The sequence below is a fragment of the Cydia amplana genome, chromosome 25, assembly GCF_948474715.1.
Source record: "Cydia amplana chromosome 25, ilCydAmpl1.1, whole genome shotgun sequence".
In the NCBI taxonomy this organism is placed as follows: domain Eukaryota; kingdom Metazoa; phylum Arthropoda; class Insecta; order Lepidoptera; family Tortricidae; genus Cydia; species Cydia amplana.
The window spans coordinates 9,143,732-9,161,135 of NC_086093.1; the positions used below are offsets into that span (position 1 = coordinate 9,143,732).

At 47.8% G+C, this 17,404-nt stretch overlaps 1 protein-coding gene and 1 long non-coding RNA gene across 2 annotated transcripts in view; one reads left to right on the plus strand and one right to left on the minus strand.

Moving 5' to 3' along the window:
- LOC134659633 (uncharacterized) overlaps positions 1-17,404 on the plus strand; it is a 198,029-nt gene that overhangs the window by 122,807 nt on the left and 57,818 nt on the right. The window lies entirely within an intron of this gene.
- LOC134659620 (spectrin beta chain) overlaps positions 1-17,404 on the minus strand; it is a 124,063-nt gene that overhangs the window by 44,222 nt on the left and 62,437 nt on the right. Inside the window, exons 45-56 of the mRNA XM_063515302.1 lie at positions 14,417-14,505; positions 13,489-13,602; positions 12,241-12,376; positions 11,364-11,564; positions 10,181-10,269; positions 8,978-9,118; positions 6,727-6,860; positions 6,053-6,238; positions 3,440-3,581; positions 2,104-2,211; positions 952-1,089; positions 534-639 (exon numbers count right to left, since the gene is read on the minus strand). Of these exons, the coding sequence (XP_063371372.1) occupies positions 534-639; positions 952-1,089; positions 2,104-2,211; positions 3,440-3,581; positions 6,053-6,238; positions 6,727-6,860; positions 8,978-9,118; positions 10,181-10,269; positions 11,364-11,564; positions 12,241-12,376; positions 13,489-13,602; positions 14,417-14,505 (1,584 nt within the window). The remainder of the gene's footprint in view (positions 1-533; positions 640-951; positions 1,090-2,103; positions 2,212-3,439; positions 3,582-6,052; positions 6,239-6,726; positions 6,861-8,977; positions 9,119-10,180; positions 10,270-11,363; positions 11,565-12,240; positions 12,377-13,488; positions 13,603-14,416; positions 14,506-17,404) is intronic.

Genomic DNA, 17,404 nt, shown 5'->3' on the forward strand with positions numbered 1-17,404 from the left:
ATTAATTTTGTTTTTAGTATTTGTTTATCGAATCCCGGTATTTATTTGTGTGATGAGCACAGATATTTGTTCCTGAGTCTTGGGTGTTTTCTATGTATTTATGTATTTGTATATTATATATTGTTTGTCAAAGGACTGTCTCATTTCAAACATAGAAAGAATCATACTATCTTTGTCTTACACTAGTACTAGCACCCAAAAGAAAAGGATGAGTATAGTTTGTTTTGTTCTTATTTACTGCCAAATTGGTTTGACCAACTATATATCGTTGTCTGAGTACCCTCAACACAAGCCTTCTTGAGCTTACTGTGGTACCTCGTGCCACCCATCATACAAAATTATAGCCAAGGAAGTTTGAATCTTACTGTATTTTCGATTAGATTGAATTTCATTTGCTCGAAAGTTTTACGAGACAAATGGAATGCTACCTACTCTGTTTGTTATTAAGGTTGACATTCCATCGAAACTGAGTGTACTTTCTAATGCACATTGGGCGGCACGAGGTTAGTCAACATGTAAGAATATTTAAATACCGTCTAGGTTCTCGCCGAGGTCGTCATTGTTCAGGAAAGCCTCCTTGGCCGCGAGCCAGTCCTCTGTCTGTCTCGCTTGCTCCTTAAGCAGCTGCAGCTGGTGCGCCTGAGACAAAACATTAACGTTAATATTGTATGCTGTTGATAAAACATGTCTTCAAATAAACTGGAAGAAATATCATATATTCGGTTAAGTATTTGAATAAAAACAAAGATCAGAGGTCAAATCCATGTGAGTCAGCTATACTCTTTTGGCGGTTGTCTGTCTCCGTCTCGCACACTGTGCACGTGTATACCTGTGTGAGGTGCTGCTCTCGCTGCAGCCAGGCCTGGTCGAGGGTGTGCGCCAGCTCCGTCAGTCAGCTATACTCTTCTGGTGGTTGTCTGTCTCCGTCTCGCACACTGTGCACGTGTATACCTGTGTGAGGTGCTGCTCTCGCTGCAGCCAGGCCTGGTCGAGGGTCTGCGCCAGCTCGGTCAGCTTCTTCAGCTTCTCCGGGCTCTGCTCCTCGCGCTGCAGCGCCGCTATACTCTTCTGGCGGTTGTCTATCTCCGTCTATCAAACAAAACATTGTTAAGACGTATACCAAAACATATATAGCCAGTATATAGCGCACTGAATTGATTTTCCTATTTACGCAATAAATAATTGGTGCATTATTTTGTAAAGTCAAAGTCAAAGTTGTATTAGGTAGAATTGTTAGCTGAGTTCGCCTAGTTTATTTGGATGTATGCATCTGGTTCCATAGTAATTAGCATCTGGTTCCATAGTATTTAGCATCTGGTTCCATAGTAATTAGCATTTGGTACCATAGTAATTAGCATTTGGTACAATAGTAATTAGCATTTGGTACAATAGTAATTAGCATTTGGTACAATAGTAATTAGCATTTGGTCCAATAGTAATTAGCATTTGGTACAATAGTAATTAGCATTTGGTCCCATAGTAATTAGCATTTGGTCCAATAGTAATTAGCATTTTGTCCCATAGTAATTAGCATTTGGTCCAATAGTAATTAGCATTTGGTCCCATAGTAATTAGCATTTGGCCCCATAGTAATTAGCATCTGGTCCCATAGTAATTACCATTTGGTCCAATAGTAATTAACATTTGGTCCAATAGTAATTACCATTTGGTCCAATAGTAATCAACATTTGGTCCCATAGTAATTAGCATTTGGTCCAATAGTAATTAGCATCTGGTCCCATAGTAATTAGCATGTATGAATCTATAATCACTACTACGAACTCCGGGATCAGAAGGATGTTAATTTAAAAGTCACTGAATATAGGTATTCAAAGTTTATTTACTGCTTCGGCATTAGTTATCACACAATAATAGAAGCTAACCCTGAAAATACCAAATTAATTAGTAGGTAAATTTAGCAAAATCGTTACAGTACTTTACGCAATTGGGAACTACCGGGCAGGTCGCAAGGCGGGGGACAACTGGCGAGGCCCGCGCCTTGCGGCTCGCATCTAGAATGCGTTGACAGCATTCCTGTTACATTGTGTCCCTACAAGCATTTGGTCTCATAGTAATTAGAATAGGGCCAGTGTACGTAAGTACCTTCCTCTCCTTGTGTGTGTCGAGCATGGCCTGCGCGTCGGCCGCGGAGTCGGGCGCCGCGCCGCCGCGCATGCGCTTCACGCTCTCCGACACCCACACATCCAGCTCCTGCGCACACATACCATCACTCATTACCCCCGCCATAGAGAAATATAGTAAGACAAGAGTGCTCACTCCATACATCAGTTTTGATACCAAAAAGACTATTCATTTCAGTGTCTACATCTAGCATCGACTAGTGGAATTATCAGTACTGCTACTTGACAATAGATGTAGCACCGACCGGAAAGTCTTATGTCGCAACAGTCTCCTGACTGTTATAGCGGACAGGATGGACAGTCAGCTTCTTGTGCACTGGGCCGGGGTACACTCGGTGGTGGCTACATACACATGAGTGTATGTAGTTATTACCGAGTCATCAAACACTATTTATAGTCTAGCTCATATTATTAGTGTTCCGTACAAAACTTTGTTTTTAAGTTAAATTTAGTTTGTAGTTAGTTGTAAGTGTATGGACTCAAGGTCTGAAATAAATGATTTTTTTTTTATTTTTTTTTTTATGTTGTTGAGCATTAGACTTTCCGGTCGGTGCTACATCTATTGTCAAGTAGCAGTACTGATAATTCCGCTACTTGACGCTAGATGCCGACTACGAAAATAATAGTCGTTTTGGTAAAAAAACTGATATATGGAGTGAGCATTCTATTCTTTTTGGTCTCACGGGAGTTATGTTAGTAAAAAAGTTGACTTATAAACTGAAATAGATGTCATATATTAAAGACTCTAGTGGTGAAGGTCGGATTCGAACCGGCGTCTTTAGCAATCCGTGCTGACGCCTTGAACCCCTTGGCCACCCCGCCACGGTGGAATCAGTCCAAATTTCTCGACTATATGCCGTCTTACTAAGACTAGATTTTTCTTAATAATTTGATTTGCTCCCAAAAGTAGTGTAAATTAAACCGGCCAAGTGCGAGTCGGACTCGCGCACGGAGGATTCCGCACCATCAACAAAAAATAGAGCAAAACAAGCAAAAAAACGGTCACCCATCCAAGTACTGACCCCGCCCGACGTTGCTTAACTTCGGTCAAAAATCACGTTTGTTGTATGGGAGCCCCACTTAAATCTTTATTTTATTCTGTTTTCAGTATTTGTTGTTATAGCGGCAACAGAAATACATCATCTGTGAAAATTTCAACTGTCTAGCTATTACGGTTCGTGAGATACAGCCTGGTGACAGACGGACGGACGGACGGACAGCGAAGTCTTAGTAATAGGGTCCCGTTTTTTACCCTTTGGGTACGGAACCCTAAAAAGTAGACTGTTTGGTAATAGTACCTTAAGGCTATCGTCGAACTTGTGTTCAGCGATGGCGTCATCGAGCAGCGCGGTGCGTGTCGCGGCGAGCCGCTGCAGGCGCTCCCAGTCCGAGCGGAGCGCGGACAGGTGGCCTTCGATCTCCGAGGCGCGCTCCGGGTGTCTACAAATAAAAATTGGTTCTAAAATCCATATTGTGTTAGTCTACTTACATCGAAACTTAAAAACTAAATGTTAGTACATATAAATACATAATTAAAAAAGTTTTTGGCATAAAATTTCATTTTTGGTACAAGCTTTTAGCGCTGACTGCACTTTTCTTTCCACAGACATCCTCCCATCGAGACCATTCTAAAAGCCCCAAACACTAGGTCGCGTTGTTTTATCGCAGAGTTCCTATGGCCACCTCCTGTCTCTATCATTAGATCAGCTCGATGGTACCATAATATTGCATTGTGTCTGGTGACACACGTATGCAAATTTTTCATCTTCATCGGAAACCGGGAAGTGTACTGACTGTTGCTGAAGCGTTGTAGCAGTTTTGCAGGAGTATGGTTTTTATAACCAAAAAAGCCATACTCCTGCAAGTCCTGCAACAGTCGGTACCGATTAACACAGCGTACAGATGTACTGCATAATTGTTTTCCATCGTGTTATCTCGGACACGTTCGTATTTGTCATGCTACTTCAGTCAACCTCACAACTTTTTGTACCGAGACTGACTGAAATAGCAAGACACGTATTCGTACATTTCCGTGACAATACAATGGAAAATAAATATGCAAGATACGTATGTCACTACATGTAGTGACATATATTGTACTCACTTGCTCTGCAGCGTGGCTCCCTCTGCGCACAGCTGCTTGATCTTGTCTCCCACAGCGCCAGCCTCGGCCGCTCAAGAAACCATACTCCTGCAACAGTTGCTACCGACTAACACAGCGCAGCGACATATCTCGTACTCACTTGCTCTGCAGCGTGGCTCCCTCTGCGCACAGCTGCTTGATCTTGTCTCCCACAGCGCCAGCCTCGGCCGCTCAAGAAACCATACTCCTGCAACAGTTGCTACCGACTAACACAGCGCAGCGACATATCTCGTACTCACTTGCTCTGCAGCGTGGCTCCCTCTGCGCACAGCTGCTTGATCTTGTCTCCCACAGCGCCAGCCTCGGCCGCTCAAGAAACCATACTCCTGCAACAGTTGCTGCCGACTAACACAGCGCAGCGACATATCGTGTACTCACTTGCTCTGCAGCGTGGCTCCCTCTGCGCACAGCTGCTTGATCTTGTCTCCCACAGCGCCAGCCTCGGCCGCTCAAGAAACCATACTCCTGCAACAGTTGCTGCCGACTAACACAGCGCAGCGACATATCGTGTACTCACTTGCTCTGCAGCGTGGCTCCCTCTGCGCACAGCTGCTTGATCTTGTCTCCCACAGCGCCAGCCTCGGCCGCTCAAGAAACCATACTCCTGCAACAGTTGCTACCGACTAACACAGCGCAGCGACATATCTCGTACTCACTTGCTCTGCAGCGTGGCTCCCTCTGCGCACAGCTGCTTGATCTTGTCTCCCACAGCGCCAGCCTCGGCCGCTCAAGAAACCATACTCCTGCAATAGTTGCTACCGACTAACACAGCGCAGCGACATATCTCGTACTCACTTGCTCTGCAGCGTGGCTCCCTCTGCGCACAGCTGCTTGATCTTGTCTCCGACAGCGCCAGCCTCGGCCGCTCAATAAACCATACTCCTGCAACAGTTGCTGCGGACTAACACAGCGCAGCGACATATCTCGTACTCACTTGCTCTGCAGCGTGGCTCCCTCTGCGCACAGCTGCTTGATCTTGTCTCCCACAGCGCCAGCCTCGACCGCTCAATAAACCATACTCCTGCAACAGTTGCTGCGGACTAACACAGCGCAGCGACATATCGTGTACTCACTTGCTCTGCAGCGTGGCTCCCTCTGCACACAGCTGCTTGATCTTGTCTCCCACAGCGCCAGCCTCGGCCGCTCAAGAAACCATACTCCTGCAACAGTTGCTGCGGACTAACACAGCGCAGCGACATATCTCGTACTCACTTGCTCTGCAGCGTGGCTCCCTCGGCGCACAGCTGCTTGATCTTGTCTCCGACAGCGCCAGTCTCGGCCGCTCAATAAACCATACTCCTGCAACAGTTGCTGCCGACTAACACAGCGCAGCGACATATCTCGTACTCACTTGCTCTGCAGCGTGGCTCCCTCGGCGCACAGCTGCTTGATCTTGTCTCCGACAGCGCCAGTCTCGGCCGCTCAATAAACCATACTCCTGCAACAGTTGCTGCCGACTAACACAGCGCAGCGACATATCTCGTACTCACTTGCTCTGCAGCGTGGCTCCCTCGGCGCACAGCTGCTTGATCTTGTCTCCGACAGCGCCAGTCTCGGCCGCTCAATAAACCATACTCCTGCAACAGTTGCTGCCGACTAACACAGCGCAGCGACATATCTCGTACTCACTTGCTCTGCAGCGTGGCTCCCTCGGCGCACAGCTGCTTGATCTTGTCTCCGACAGCGCCAGCCTCGGCCGCTCAAGAAACCATACTCCTGCAACAGTTGCTGCCGACTAACACAGCGCAGCGACATATCTCGTACTCACTTGCTCTGCAGCGTGGCTCCCTCTGCGCACAGCTGCTTGATCTTGTCTCCGACAGCGCCAGCCTCGGCCGCCCGCGCCAGGTGCCGCCTCTTCAACTCCTGCGCAGCGTCCAGGTCGCGTCCGCGCTCGTTGCTGCTGAAGAGGGCCGCTTTCTTCGCGATGCGCTCCGCGGTGTCTTCCACGTCCCTGGATTAAATAATACATTTTGTGTAATACTAAATAAAATGTTATTTAATATTTATTCATTATTTACATTCACCTTACGATAAGAGATTATAGATTTTGATGAAAATTGTAGGGAAAAGCAAAGTTCCTTATTTAATAAAAAAAGAAAAACACTTTAGGTGTATTTTGCTTTTAAAATATTTCATTTGGAAATAATAGCATCAAGCTGTGTTCTTACAGATGGAAGTGACGGTTATTGATTTATTTCAATATTACTGCTAATATATAAGAAGGAAGTCATTATCGACCAGTCAACCATGGCCTAAACGGAAATATTTAAGTGGTTTTCCAGAATAAATCATATAAAATCGGCGTTAACTTTTGTCTACTCATGTAGTAAGAAAACCATGAAGAATGTTCACCATTGCCGTCAAGCTGTCATCAGTAAGTTGAATACCTAGGTAGTCTATATTTTACCCTGTTAAATCGCCTAAAAAACTGTAACTGACCTGTTGAAGGCGTGTATCTCTAGCGCGGCAGCGAGCGCGTCGCGGTAGGTCTGCAGGGCTCCGCTGAGCGCGCGCCACTTGTGCAGCAGCGCGTCGCGCCGCGCCGCCACCGCCGCCGCCTGCTGCGTCGGACCCTGACACCACACACCAACACCATCACAATACGGAATATTACGCCAAACTCGGCGTAGGGGGCGCCCCTTAGTGTAAGGCCCGAGTGGACGCTCGAGTTGGGCGTGCAGCGGGGCGGGGCGTGCGGCGTGCATGTTAAACAAATGCGCACGTATAGGAGCGGCCTTAGTGCACGCTGCTCACATCACAAGTGAGCCCACAGCCACGCTGCACGCCCCGCCGAACGCTCCGCTTCCAGCGTCCACTCAGGCCTTACACTTACGCATCTTACGCATAAAATGCATTACTTTACTATGCGTTCAAGCATAAAGTATGACTCACGCTAAACCGGAGCTTTCGGCGCTTCGTTTTCTAGCAAAGCACCACGTGATGACCGATCAGCCGTCATAGAAAATGACATGGCAGACGCCTCGGACCGGGCTAGCGAGAGTCATCCTTTACATTTATAGAAATTAAATGTATTGATGCTGCTCTGGTGCTGCTACGCTTGGGATAGTTTGGATAAAGTCTCTAGATAACCACTTTACATTTTTATATAACATTGAAGCTTTTGGAGTTGCCATAAGCTTAATCATTTATTTATGTGTATTGAAATTACACACCATATATCATCTACAGATGTTCGAACCTGTCTTGCTATTTCAGTCAGTCTCGGTACAAAAAGTATTGAGATTGACTGAAGTAGCATGACAAATACGAACATTTCCTAGATGGACAACAATTATGCACTACATCTGTAATTAGTTCAGTGATTAGAAAACAGAAACAGTTACTTTTGCGTTTATAATTGAGCGAGCGAGCGCGTAACGCGAGCGAAGCGTGTCCGTTTCTACTCGTTAAAATTTGTAAGCAAGTTTGATAATTATTTCTTATTTTTTGTTAAAAAAAACTTTTTCTAAACTGACTCTAACTGAGTCATGTTCGCGATGTGTACAATTGGCTACTTTCCAACTAGCCAAATCAGCTTCTTTTTTAGAACTGTCAAAACGATTTTCTAATATGGAATTTATATGAAAACGTGTGTAGTGACGTCACGGTCAACCCGCCTACTTTTTATATTTTAATCCAATTTATTAAATAGAAATAGTATTTACAAAACACTCCTATCTATGTTTTTGTAATAATTATCTGGTGCTTTATTTCGTGCACGGTGTGAAATAATTTATTTTTCTCCAATATGCTCGGAAATGTTCACCTTATTGTAGCAAAAATAGTACAGGAAGTTCTACGTTATTGTCAAACTCTAATTTAAAAAAATCAAACTATCGCTGTCCTGTTCTAGCGGACGGGAATGAAAAAAACACTACAGTAATAACTTATTACTGTAGTGTTTTTTACTTTTTAAAAATAAAAAACGCAAACAGCCAATTATTAAAGCCGCGAGCCGCGTCTACACGACCCGATCAGCTATCATTTCAAGCTATAGGATAGAGTGAGATAGTAAGATAAACGACCTTACTTGTCTCGTTCTTACAAGACCGTTGTGCTCGTGTATGATCGTGCGAATACTGCTTATAAAATCAAAGATTATTTTTATATTTTTTTAAGGATCTCATCCGTGTACATAAAGTTTATATAGTTTGTCAAAGGACTTTCTCATTTCAAACATAGACAGAGAGAATCATACTATCTTTGTCTTACACTAGTACTAGTACCCAAAAGAAAAGGATGGGTATAGTTTTCCTGGTTCTTACTGACTGACAAATTGGTTTGACCAACTATATTGCACAATTATATTGAATGAACGAATATTGAATGTACTGAATGGCAGAATAACTTTGTGCCCTTAACTTTTAAAAATTAATTTTAGAGGGAAATTGTTTTTGACATTTTTGATGTGAAGGTTCGATTTGAGTCATGCTTGATGCTTAAATAATTATTATTTTACCTTATTTCCTCGCATGTTTGGAGAAAAGCACTATATATGCCTCGGCAGGAATAGCAATTCGTGGATTCGTCTTCTTTGTCGGACTCCGCTTCGCGTCGTCCGACAAAATCGAAACTCATCCACGAATTGCCCTTTCCCGGCCTCTGCAATAATGTGCTATTAAGTAGAGGAAAGTACCCAATGATTGTAGCAACATATTACAGAGCCCGTAGTGTTAGGAGTGGCACCCACCTGCCGCAGCAGGCGGTCGGCGAGCGCGCACGTGGTCTTGACGCGCTGCTCGTCCACCTTCATGTCCGAGTCGAGGTCGTCCAGCTTGCGGACCAGCGCCGAGCAGTGCTCGTAGTCGCGCCCTAACTCGTGAGCTTGCACCTGCACATACACATGAGATCATAGCTTGGTCGAAGCGACACTCAAAGGCCCACAAAACCCCAATAATAATAATAATAAGGCAATGTTATGGCAGGTGTCCGGAACTCTTAGCAATAGCCCAGTCTTTTTTCCACCCAAACTTAAAACATAGACCAGCACTCTGTCCATATTCTCTACAATAGCTTCCAATGCCTGCTGAAACCGGTTCATGGGTATCTATTGATGTACCCGTGAATGGGTTCCAGCAGGCGTTCTACATGACATCAAATCTCTCCAAATGGCCTCTACGTGTTGGATCTATATCCCCACGCAAGCCTTATAAATGACCGGGCTCGAAAGACCCGAGAGTTTTATAACGGAGATACAAATAATAATAATACACATGAGATAAATATAAACTGCCTTATTCATAACACTTACTCTATGCTGTCCCGCACACTCCGCTGGCTCCACGGAAAACTAGCACCGTTGACCACGCTATAGTTCGTTTTTTTTAGCATTAGAAAAAAGGTAAACAATCTTGATGTGTCTTTTAATTGAAAAACATGTTTTAAAAATAAGTCACGGCAAATATGTAACAATTATGAATCTAATACGATCATTTATATTCTTCTCCTTTCATAAGTATAAGTTACTGATTTTTAAAAAGCTTTTTTCAATTAAAAGACATGTCAAGATCGCTTACCTTCTTTCTAATGCTAAAAAAACGAACTATAGTCGTGCCAGCCGCATAGCTGAGTGGAAACCATTTCGGCTTCACATCTCTATTTCTACTGCTTTGTTTATCTTTGTATGTATTTGCTATATGTGTTATTTGTATTGATGTGTTGGCTGAATAAATGATTTCTATTCTATCCTAATCTCGTTAGTGTGGCCCAGGCATTAGAAATCTCGCCACAAAAATCGAAAATCTTCCAAAATTTTTGGTATTACTGAAGCGACTGTTATCTCTCTTTTAATTTAGAGAGAGGAAGCTAGGTCTTATTGAGATTAGTCTAGTTATAGAATCATATCCAGGCACTCTACGTGGAGCGTTGAAGTAATGTTGACAGCCAGACGTACCATCATCTCCTTGTCGCGGATCCATGCCTCGATCTTGTCCAGATGCTGGTTGAACTCCAAGATGTCCTGTGCCTCTTCGAGACCGCGCCCTGAACACACAATCACTTGTTATTACACATCTTATAAAACAAAGTCCCTCGCTGCGTCTGTTTGTGTATAAATATGTTTGCGATGAGCACAAAAACTGTCGAACGGATTTTCATGCGGTTTAAACTGTTAATAGTGTGATTCTTGATGAAGGTTTAGGTGTGTAATTTGTTAAGGTTTTGCGTAACCCTTGCGATGACATTTGTCACAGGAAACACGACAATTGTCACGAAATTCCGACACAGAACTAATTTCCTGTCAAGAATTACCGAAAATTCTTTTAAATCTTGTGACAATTGTCAGAAACTTCGTAAAAGAGAAATACTTATCTGTTTCTTCCGATATAATAAAGTTTTTTTAATAATACAATGATGGTGGCAAACAGGAATACGGCCCGCCCGATGGTAAGCGGTAACCGTAGCCCACGGATGCCTGTGACATCTGCAACAGTGATGTTTTACAATTGTCGCACCTGTCACCGATGTGAAATTGGCACCTGGTAGTCTGCACTCACCTCTCTCCTCCGTAGCCTTCTCCAGCTTCCCCCAGTCTTCCTTCAGCTGCGCCATCTGCTTCTCCACCTCCTCGTCAGGCCGCAGCTGTTCAGCCAAGGCCTGGATCTCCTGCACACGCGCGGTTGTCCCACCTGGACCTGGTAGTCTGCACTCACCTCTCTCCTCCGTAGCCTTCTCCAGCTTCCCCCAGTCTTCCTTCAGCTGCGCCATCTGCTTCTCCACCTCCTCGTCAGGCCGCAGCTGTTCAGCCAAGGCCTGGATCTCCTGCACACGCGCGGTTGGTCCACCTGGACCTGGTAGACTCCACTCACCTCACCACTCAGCTGTGTCTTTCTCCACCTCCTCATCAGGCCGCAGCTGTTCAGCCAAGGCCTGGATCTCCTGCACACGCGCGGTTGTTCCACCTGGACCTGGTAGTCTGCACTCACCTCTCTCCTCCGTAGCCTCCTCCAGCTTCCCCCAGTCTTCCTTCAGCTGCGCCATCTGCTTCACCTCCTCGTCAGGCCGCAGCTGCTCGGCCAGGGCCTGGATCTCCTGCACACGCGCGGTTGTTCCACCTGAACCTGGTAGTCTGCACTCACCTCTCTCCTCCGTAGCCTTTTCCAGCTTCCCCCAGTCTTCCTTCAGCTGCGCCATCTGCTTCTCCACCTCCTCGTCAGGCCGCAGCTGTTCGGCCAAGGCCTGGATCTCCTGGAGGCGCGCGCGGTTGGCGGCCAGCTCGGCCGTGAAGGCCTGGTGCTTCTGGAGCTTCTTGATCTTGTCTTCCAGGTCGGTTACTTCGCCTGGAAATGTCGGGAAAGGTCAGTGAACCGTTGTGAAGTGTTGCGCTCGTTTAGGTTTTAGTTTCCGATAGTTTTTGAGTTTCAGTTATCGAATAATAAAGATTTATGGAGTATGTTGCACAGGGTGTTTGTGTTACAAAGTTTTAGCTTCGATATTTTTGAACATTTTAGCCATGTCTTAGACGAAATGTAGATATTTTTTTGGACCAAAATAAATTTGTTTTTTTCTATCCATAATCAGCCTTGGCTCACTCCGCGATTTCGTCGCGTCGCTACAAGTACCTACAAGTACATACGACCATTGCGACCCACACTAATCTTGGTGTCTAGCCATAGTAGTTGTCGCGCGCCGGTACAGAATGGACGCCTGCTCGCGCTTGCGCCACCTAGCGGACATATCTGCCGTAATAGACGCGTTTTGTTAGAGAGTGAATATTCTGTACCTAGTATTATTATTTATTCTGTGGCATAATTCAGATGTTTATCAAGCGGTGTGAACGAGAAAATGCAATAAACTGGCATGTTAAAAAATATTTTAACATTTCAAAGTTTTTTTTCTTGGCACAGATTAAATCTCCATTCCGTCCGAAGATTTTTAATATTAAACAAATTTTACGGTTAACTCACGTAACACTTTATTATAACGTTCAGGTTTGAACATGTTTAGTCAGTATACCTTGCTGGTGATCATTGTGTAGTTTGGCCAGCTTGTCAGCGAGCCAGCCTCGCGTTTCGGCAGCGTCCCGCGCGAACTGCGCGCGCGCACGTGTCCGGAGCAGTAGCTTGTGGCGTGCAGCCGCTGCCTCGTACAACTACACACACAACAGTACATTATTGGACATGTTACAATACCAATAACAAATTCTGCACCTTTTGCAGCAACGCCGAGAGTTGAGGGGTTAACCCATTACAGCATACAAAGCTATATATGGTGGATATGATATTCAACTCTATTGACAGCTATTAAAGTTCAGATTTAAACAAATATTTTTTATTACATGCAGCATGGGTTAAATGCAAAACTATTGTGAACGTAACGAATTAAATTAACGATCAAAACTAACGCCTGATATGTAAAGTATAACAAAGAGAAAATATCGCTGAAAATTCAACGTTAGTCTGTATGTTGCTGAAATTCGATTCGTAGTTATCTGGCTGAAATTTAACTCCAAATTAAAATGCCATAAAACTTTAAGAGATGGAATACTTAAGTGAAAATAAGATGCAACTGACTATCTCTAGTTCTGATCTCAAGTTCTACCCCGGATCATCATTGGCCTTAGCGTCTATTGCAGACGATTTATGGTGTAAGACATTAGACATTACACCGCCTGGGACGGAATTAAGGAAACGCAGGGATGCCCAGCACCTGTATTACCCTCACGGCTTCACTGTCATATCCCACAGGAAAGGCGAGCCAATACGTGTGCCGCTTATTTCAGGTTGGACCCTACTCGCGCCTTACGGAAACTCCTTTCCGGGTTTTATTTTGGAGTATCCTTCTCCTAGATGGATTGCAAAACATTGCTAAGAGTACCATCTCCCCTGTGACGAAATAACTTACTGCTTCGTTTGTGGACTTAGTCGCCTCTTACGACACCCCGGACATGGGTTCCATAACAGATAAACACAGTAAAAATATGCAAGTGAAATAAAAGTGGTATACCTTCTGTCTCCTCTCGTTGATGGCGCGCAGCTCGTGGGCGATCTTCTGGCTCTCCACGTGGTTCTGCTGCAGCAGCTTGTCTCCGTGGCTGTTCAGGGTCGTCAGCGTCTCGTCCTGGAAGTGGTATACCTTCTGCCTCCTCTCGTTGATGGCGCGCAGCTCGTCGGCGATCTTCTGGCTCTCCACGCGGTTCTGCTGCAGCAGCTTGTCTCCGTGGCTGTTCAGGGTCGTCAGCGTCTCGTCCTGGAAGTGGTATACCTTCTGCCTCCTCTCGTTGATGGCGCGCAGCTCGTCGGCGATCTTCTGGCTCTCCACGTGGTTCTGCTGCAGCAGCTTGTCTCCGTGGCTGTTCAGGGTCGTTAGCTTCTCGTCCTGGAAGTATTGCATTTTGTAAGGCATTTTACACGATAGGTCCTTGGGGGCCGGAGGCACTGAAACTTAAAAAAAATTAAAATATCTTCTCATTCGTTCCACTGGTGACCGCAGGGCTGGCTCGTTCCTCGCTCAGCGCATTGGCATTGCCATCCAGCCATTGACGTATATCTCAGGACGGGCCTCACGGGCACTAACAATGGTACTAGTTCAGCGGTGTCACTCACGAATTCGAGCCAAACGTGCAGTCTAACGCAACTAGTTGCGACCAATCGCGCGCGTGATGCGAACTCATCAACGAATCGCGTTGTAGCGGTGTCACACCGCTATACTGGCACCATTCTTATTGCCCGTAAGGCCAGTCCTGAGATATAAGTCAATGCATCCAGCGAGGAAATGCAGGCAGTCTTGTGGGCACACTCCCAAGTGCCGGCGATATAGGAGGTAATCGTACATATAATATAGACCCCGTAGGTTGAGCTAGGTTTTGTTTTAATATTAGTTTATTTTTTAAGTTTATTTATAGTTCAATAAAAGATTTATTTAGATGATAAGGACTTGTAAAATAATTTATGTAAATACCTATTGTATTTTGACATGCCTGCTCTCAAAATTTGTATGCCGTGAGGCGCCTCATAGTGAAACTGACTGAACTGTAACACTGAATTACCTATGTTGGACAAATAAATAATTTTGTATTTGTATTTATTCTTAATTTACCTACCTACCTATAGTCTCTTTACCCACCTACCTAGTCTCTTTTCAAATAAAGGAATTATACATCATCATCAGTCAGCAATCTAAAATGGCGTACCTGGGTGGCCAGTAGCTTCTCGAAGGCTTCGTGTTTCTTCAGAATGTTGTCCACCTCCTCCACGCTACACGTTGGGGATATCTCCGTGCCTGCAATACATACATACATTAATATAACATGCACAATGTTTTTGCATGCTACCCTCTCCTATTTAGATTTAAGCAAAATTATTGTTTTCTCAGTGAGCGATTTAAGTAAATCTTATGAGAAATAAATGTCTTAAACCATAAAACAGACGCGTGTTCAGATGTTTGTGAGCGCCTGACCGCTCCGATATATCTGACGGCGCCTGTACTCACTGAGAGCAGCCTCCTGCGCCGCGCTGTGTGCGTGCAGCTGCTTGGCGTCGCGCAGGAAGCAGTGCAGGTCGATCAGCTGGTCGAGCGCCACCTGCCGTGTTCAGATGTTTGTGAGCGCCTGCCCGCTCCGATATATCTGACGGCGCCTGTACTCACTAAGAGCAGCCTCCTGCGCCGCGCTGTGTGCGTGCAGCTGCTTGGCGTCGCGCAGGAAGCAGTGCAGGTCGATCAGCTGGTCGAGCGCCACCTGCCGTGTTCAGATGTTTGTGAGCGCCTGCCCGCTCCGATATATCTGACGGCGCCTGTACTCACTGAGAGCAGCCTCCTGCGCCGCGCTGTGTGCGTGCAGCTGCTTGGCGTCGCGCAGGAAGCAGTGCAGGTCGATCAGCTGGTCGAGCGCCACCTGCCGTGTTCAGATGTTTGTGAGCGCCTGCCCGCTCCGATATATCTGACGGCGCCTGTACTCACTGAGAGCAGCCTCCTGCGCCGCGCTGTGTGCGTGCAGCTGCTTGGCGTCGCGCAGGAAGCAGTGCAGGTCGATCAGCTGGTCGAGCGCCACCTGCCGTGTTCAGATGTTTGTGAGCGCCTGCCCGCTCCGATATATCTGACGGCGCCTGTACTCACTAAGAGCAGCCTCCTGCGCCGCGCTGTGTGCGTGCAGCTGCTTGGCGTCGCGCAGGAAGCAGTGCAGGTCGATCAGCTGGTCGAGCGCCACCTGCCGTGTTCAGATGTTTGTGAGCGCCTGACCGCTCCGATATATCTGACGGCGCCTGTACTCACTGAGAGCAGCCTCCTGCGCCGCGCTGTGTGCGTGCAGCTGCTTGGCGTCGCGCAGGAAGCAGTGCAGGTCGATCAGCTGGTCGAGCGCCACCTGCCGTGTTCAGATGTTTGTGAGCGCCTGCCCGCTCCGATATATCTGACGGCGCCTGTACTCACTGAGAGCAGCCTCCTGCGCCGCGCTGTGTGCGTGCAGCTGCTTGGCGTCGCGCAGGAAGCAGTGCAGGTCGATCAGCTGGTCGAGCGCCACCTGCCGTGTTCAGATGTTTGTGAGCGCCTGCCCGCTCCGATATATCTGACGGCGCCTGTACTCACTGAGAGCAGCCTCCTGCGCCGCGCTGTGTGCGTGCAGCTGCTTGGCGTCGCGCAGGAAGCAGTGCAGGTCGATCAGCTGGTCGAGCGCCACCTGCCGTGTTCAGATGTTTGTGAGCGCCTGCCCGCTCCGATATATCTGACGGCGCCTGTACTCACTAAGAGCAGCCTCCTGCGCCGCGCTGTGTGCGTGCAGCTGCTTGGCGTCGCGCAGGAAGCAGTGCAGGTCGATCAGCTGGTCGAGCGCCACCTGCCGTGTTCAGATGTTTGTGAGCGCCTGCCCGCTCCGATATATCTGACGGCGCCTGTACTCACTGAGAGCAGCCTCCTGCGCCGCGCTGTGTGCGTGCAGCTGCTTGGCGTCGCGCAGGAAGCAGTGCAGGTCGATCAGCTGGTCGAGCGCCACCTGCCGTGTTCAGATGTTTGTGAGCGCCTGCCCGCTCCGATATATCTGACGGCGCCTGTACTCACTGAGAGCAGCCTCCTGCGCCGCGCTGTGTGCGTGCAGCTGCTTGGCGTCGCGCAGGAAGCAGTGCAGGTCGATCAGCTGGTCGAGCGCCACCTGCCGTGTTCAGATGTTTGTGAGCGCCTGCCCGCTCCGATATATCTGACGGCGCCTGTACTCACTGAGAGCAGCCTCCTGCGCCGCGCTGTGTGCGTGCAGCTGCTTGGCGTCGCGCAGGAAGCAGTGCAGGTCGATCAGCTGGTCGAGCGCCACCTGCCGTGTTCAGATGTTTGTGAGCGCCTGCCCGCTCCGATATATCTGACGGCGCCTGTACTCACTGAGAGCAGCCTCCTGCGCCGCGCTGTGTGCGTGCAGCTGCTTGGCGTCGCGCAGGAAGCAGTGCAGGTCGATCAGCTGGTCGAGCGCCACCTGCCGTGTTCAGATGTTTGTGAGCGCCTGCCCGCTCCGATATATCTGACGGCGCCTGTACTCACTGAGAGCAGCCTCCTGCGCCGCGCTGTGTGCGTGCAGCTGCTTGGCGTCGCGCAGGAAGCAGTGCAGGTCGATCAGCTGGTCGAGCGCCACCTGCCGTGTTCAGATGTTTGTGAGCGCCTGCCCGCTCCGATATATCTGACGGCGCCTGTACTCACTGAGAGCAGCCTCCTGCGCCGCGCTGTGTGCGTGCAGCTGCTTGGCGTCGCGCAGGAAGCAGTGCAGGTCGATCAGCTGGTCGAGCGCCACCTGCCGTGTTCAGATGTTTGTGAGCGCCTGCCCGCTCCGATATATCTGACGGCGCCTGTACTCACTGAGAGCAGCCTCCTGCGCCGCGCTGTGTGCGTGCAGCTGCTTGGCGTCGCGCAGGAAGCAGTGCAGGTCGATCAGCTGGTCGAGCGCCACCTGCCGTGTTCAGATGTTTGTGAGCGCCTGCCCGCTCCGATATATCTGACGGCGCCTGTACTCACTGAGAGCAGCCTCCTGCGCCGCGCTGTGTGCGTGCAGCTGCTTGGCGTCGCGCAGGAAGCAGTGCAGGTCGATCAGCTGGTCGAGCGCCACCTGCCGTGTTCAGATGTTTGTGAGCGCCTGCCCGCTCCGATATATCTGACGGCGCCTGTACTCACTGAGAGCAGCCTCCTGCGCCGCGCTGTGTGCGTGCAG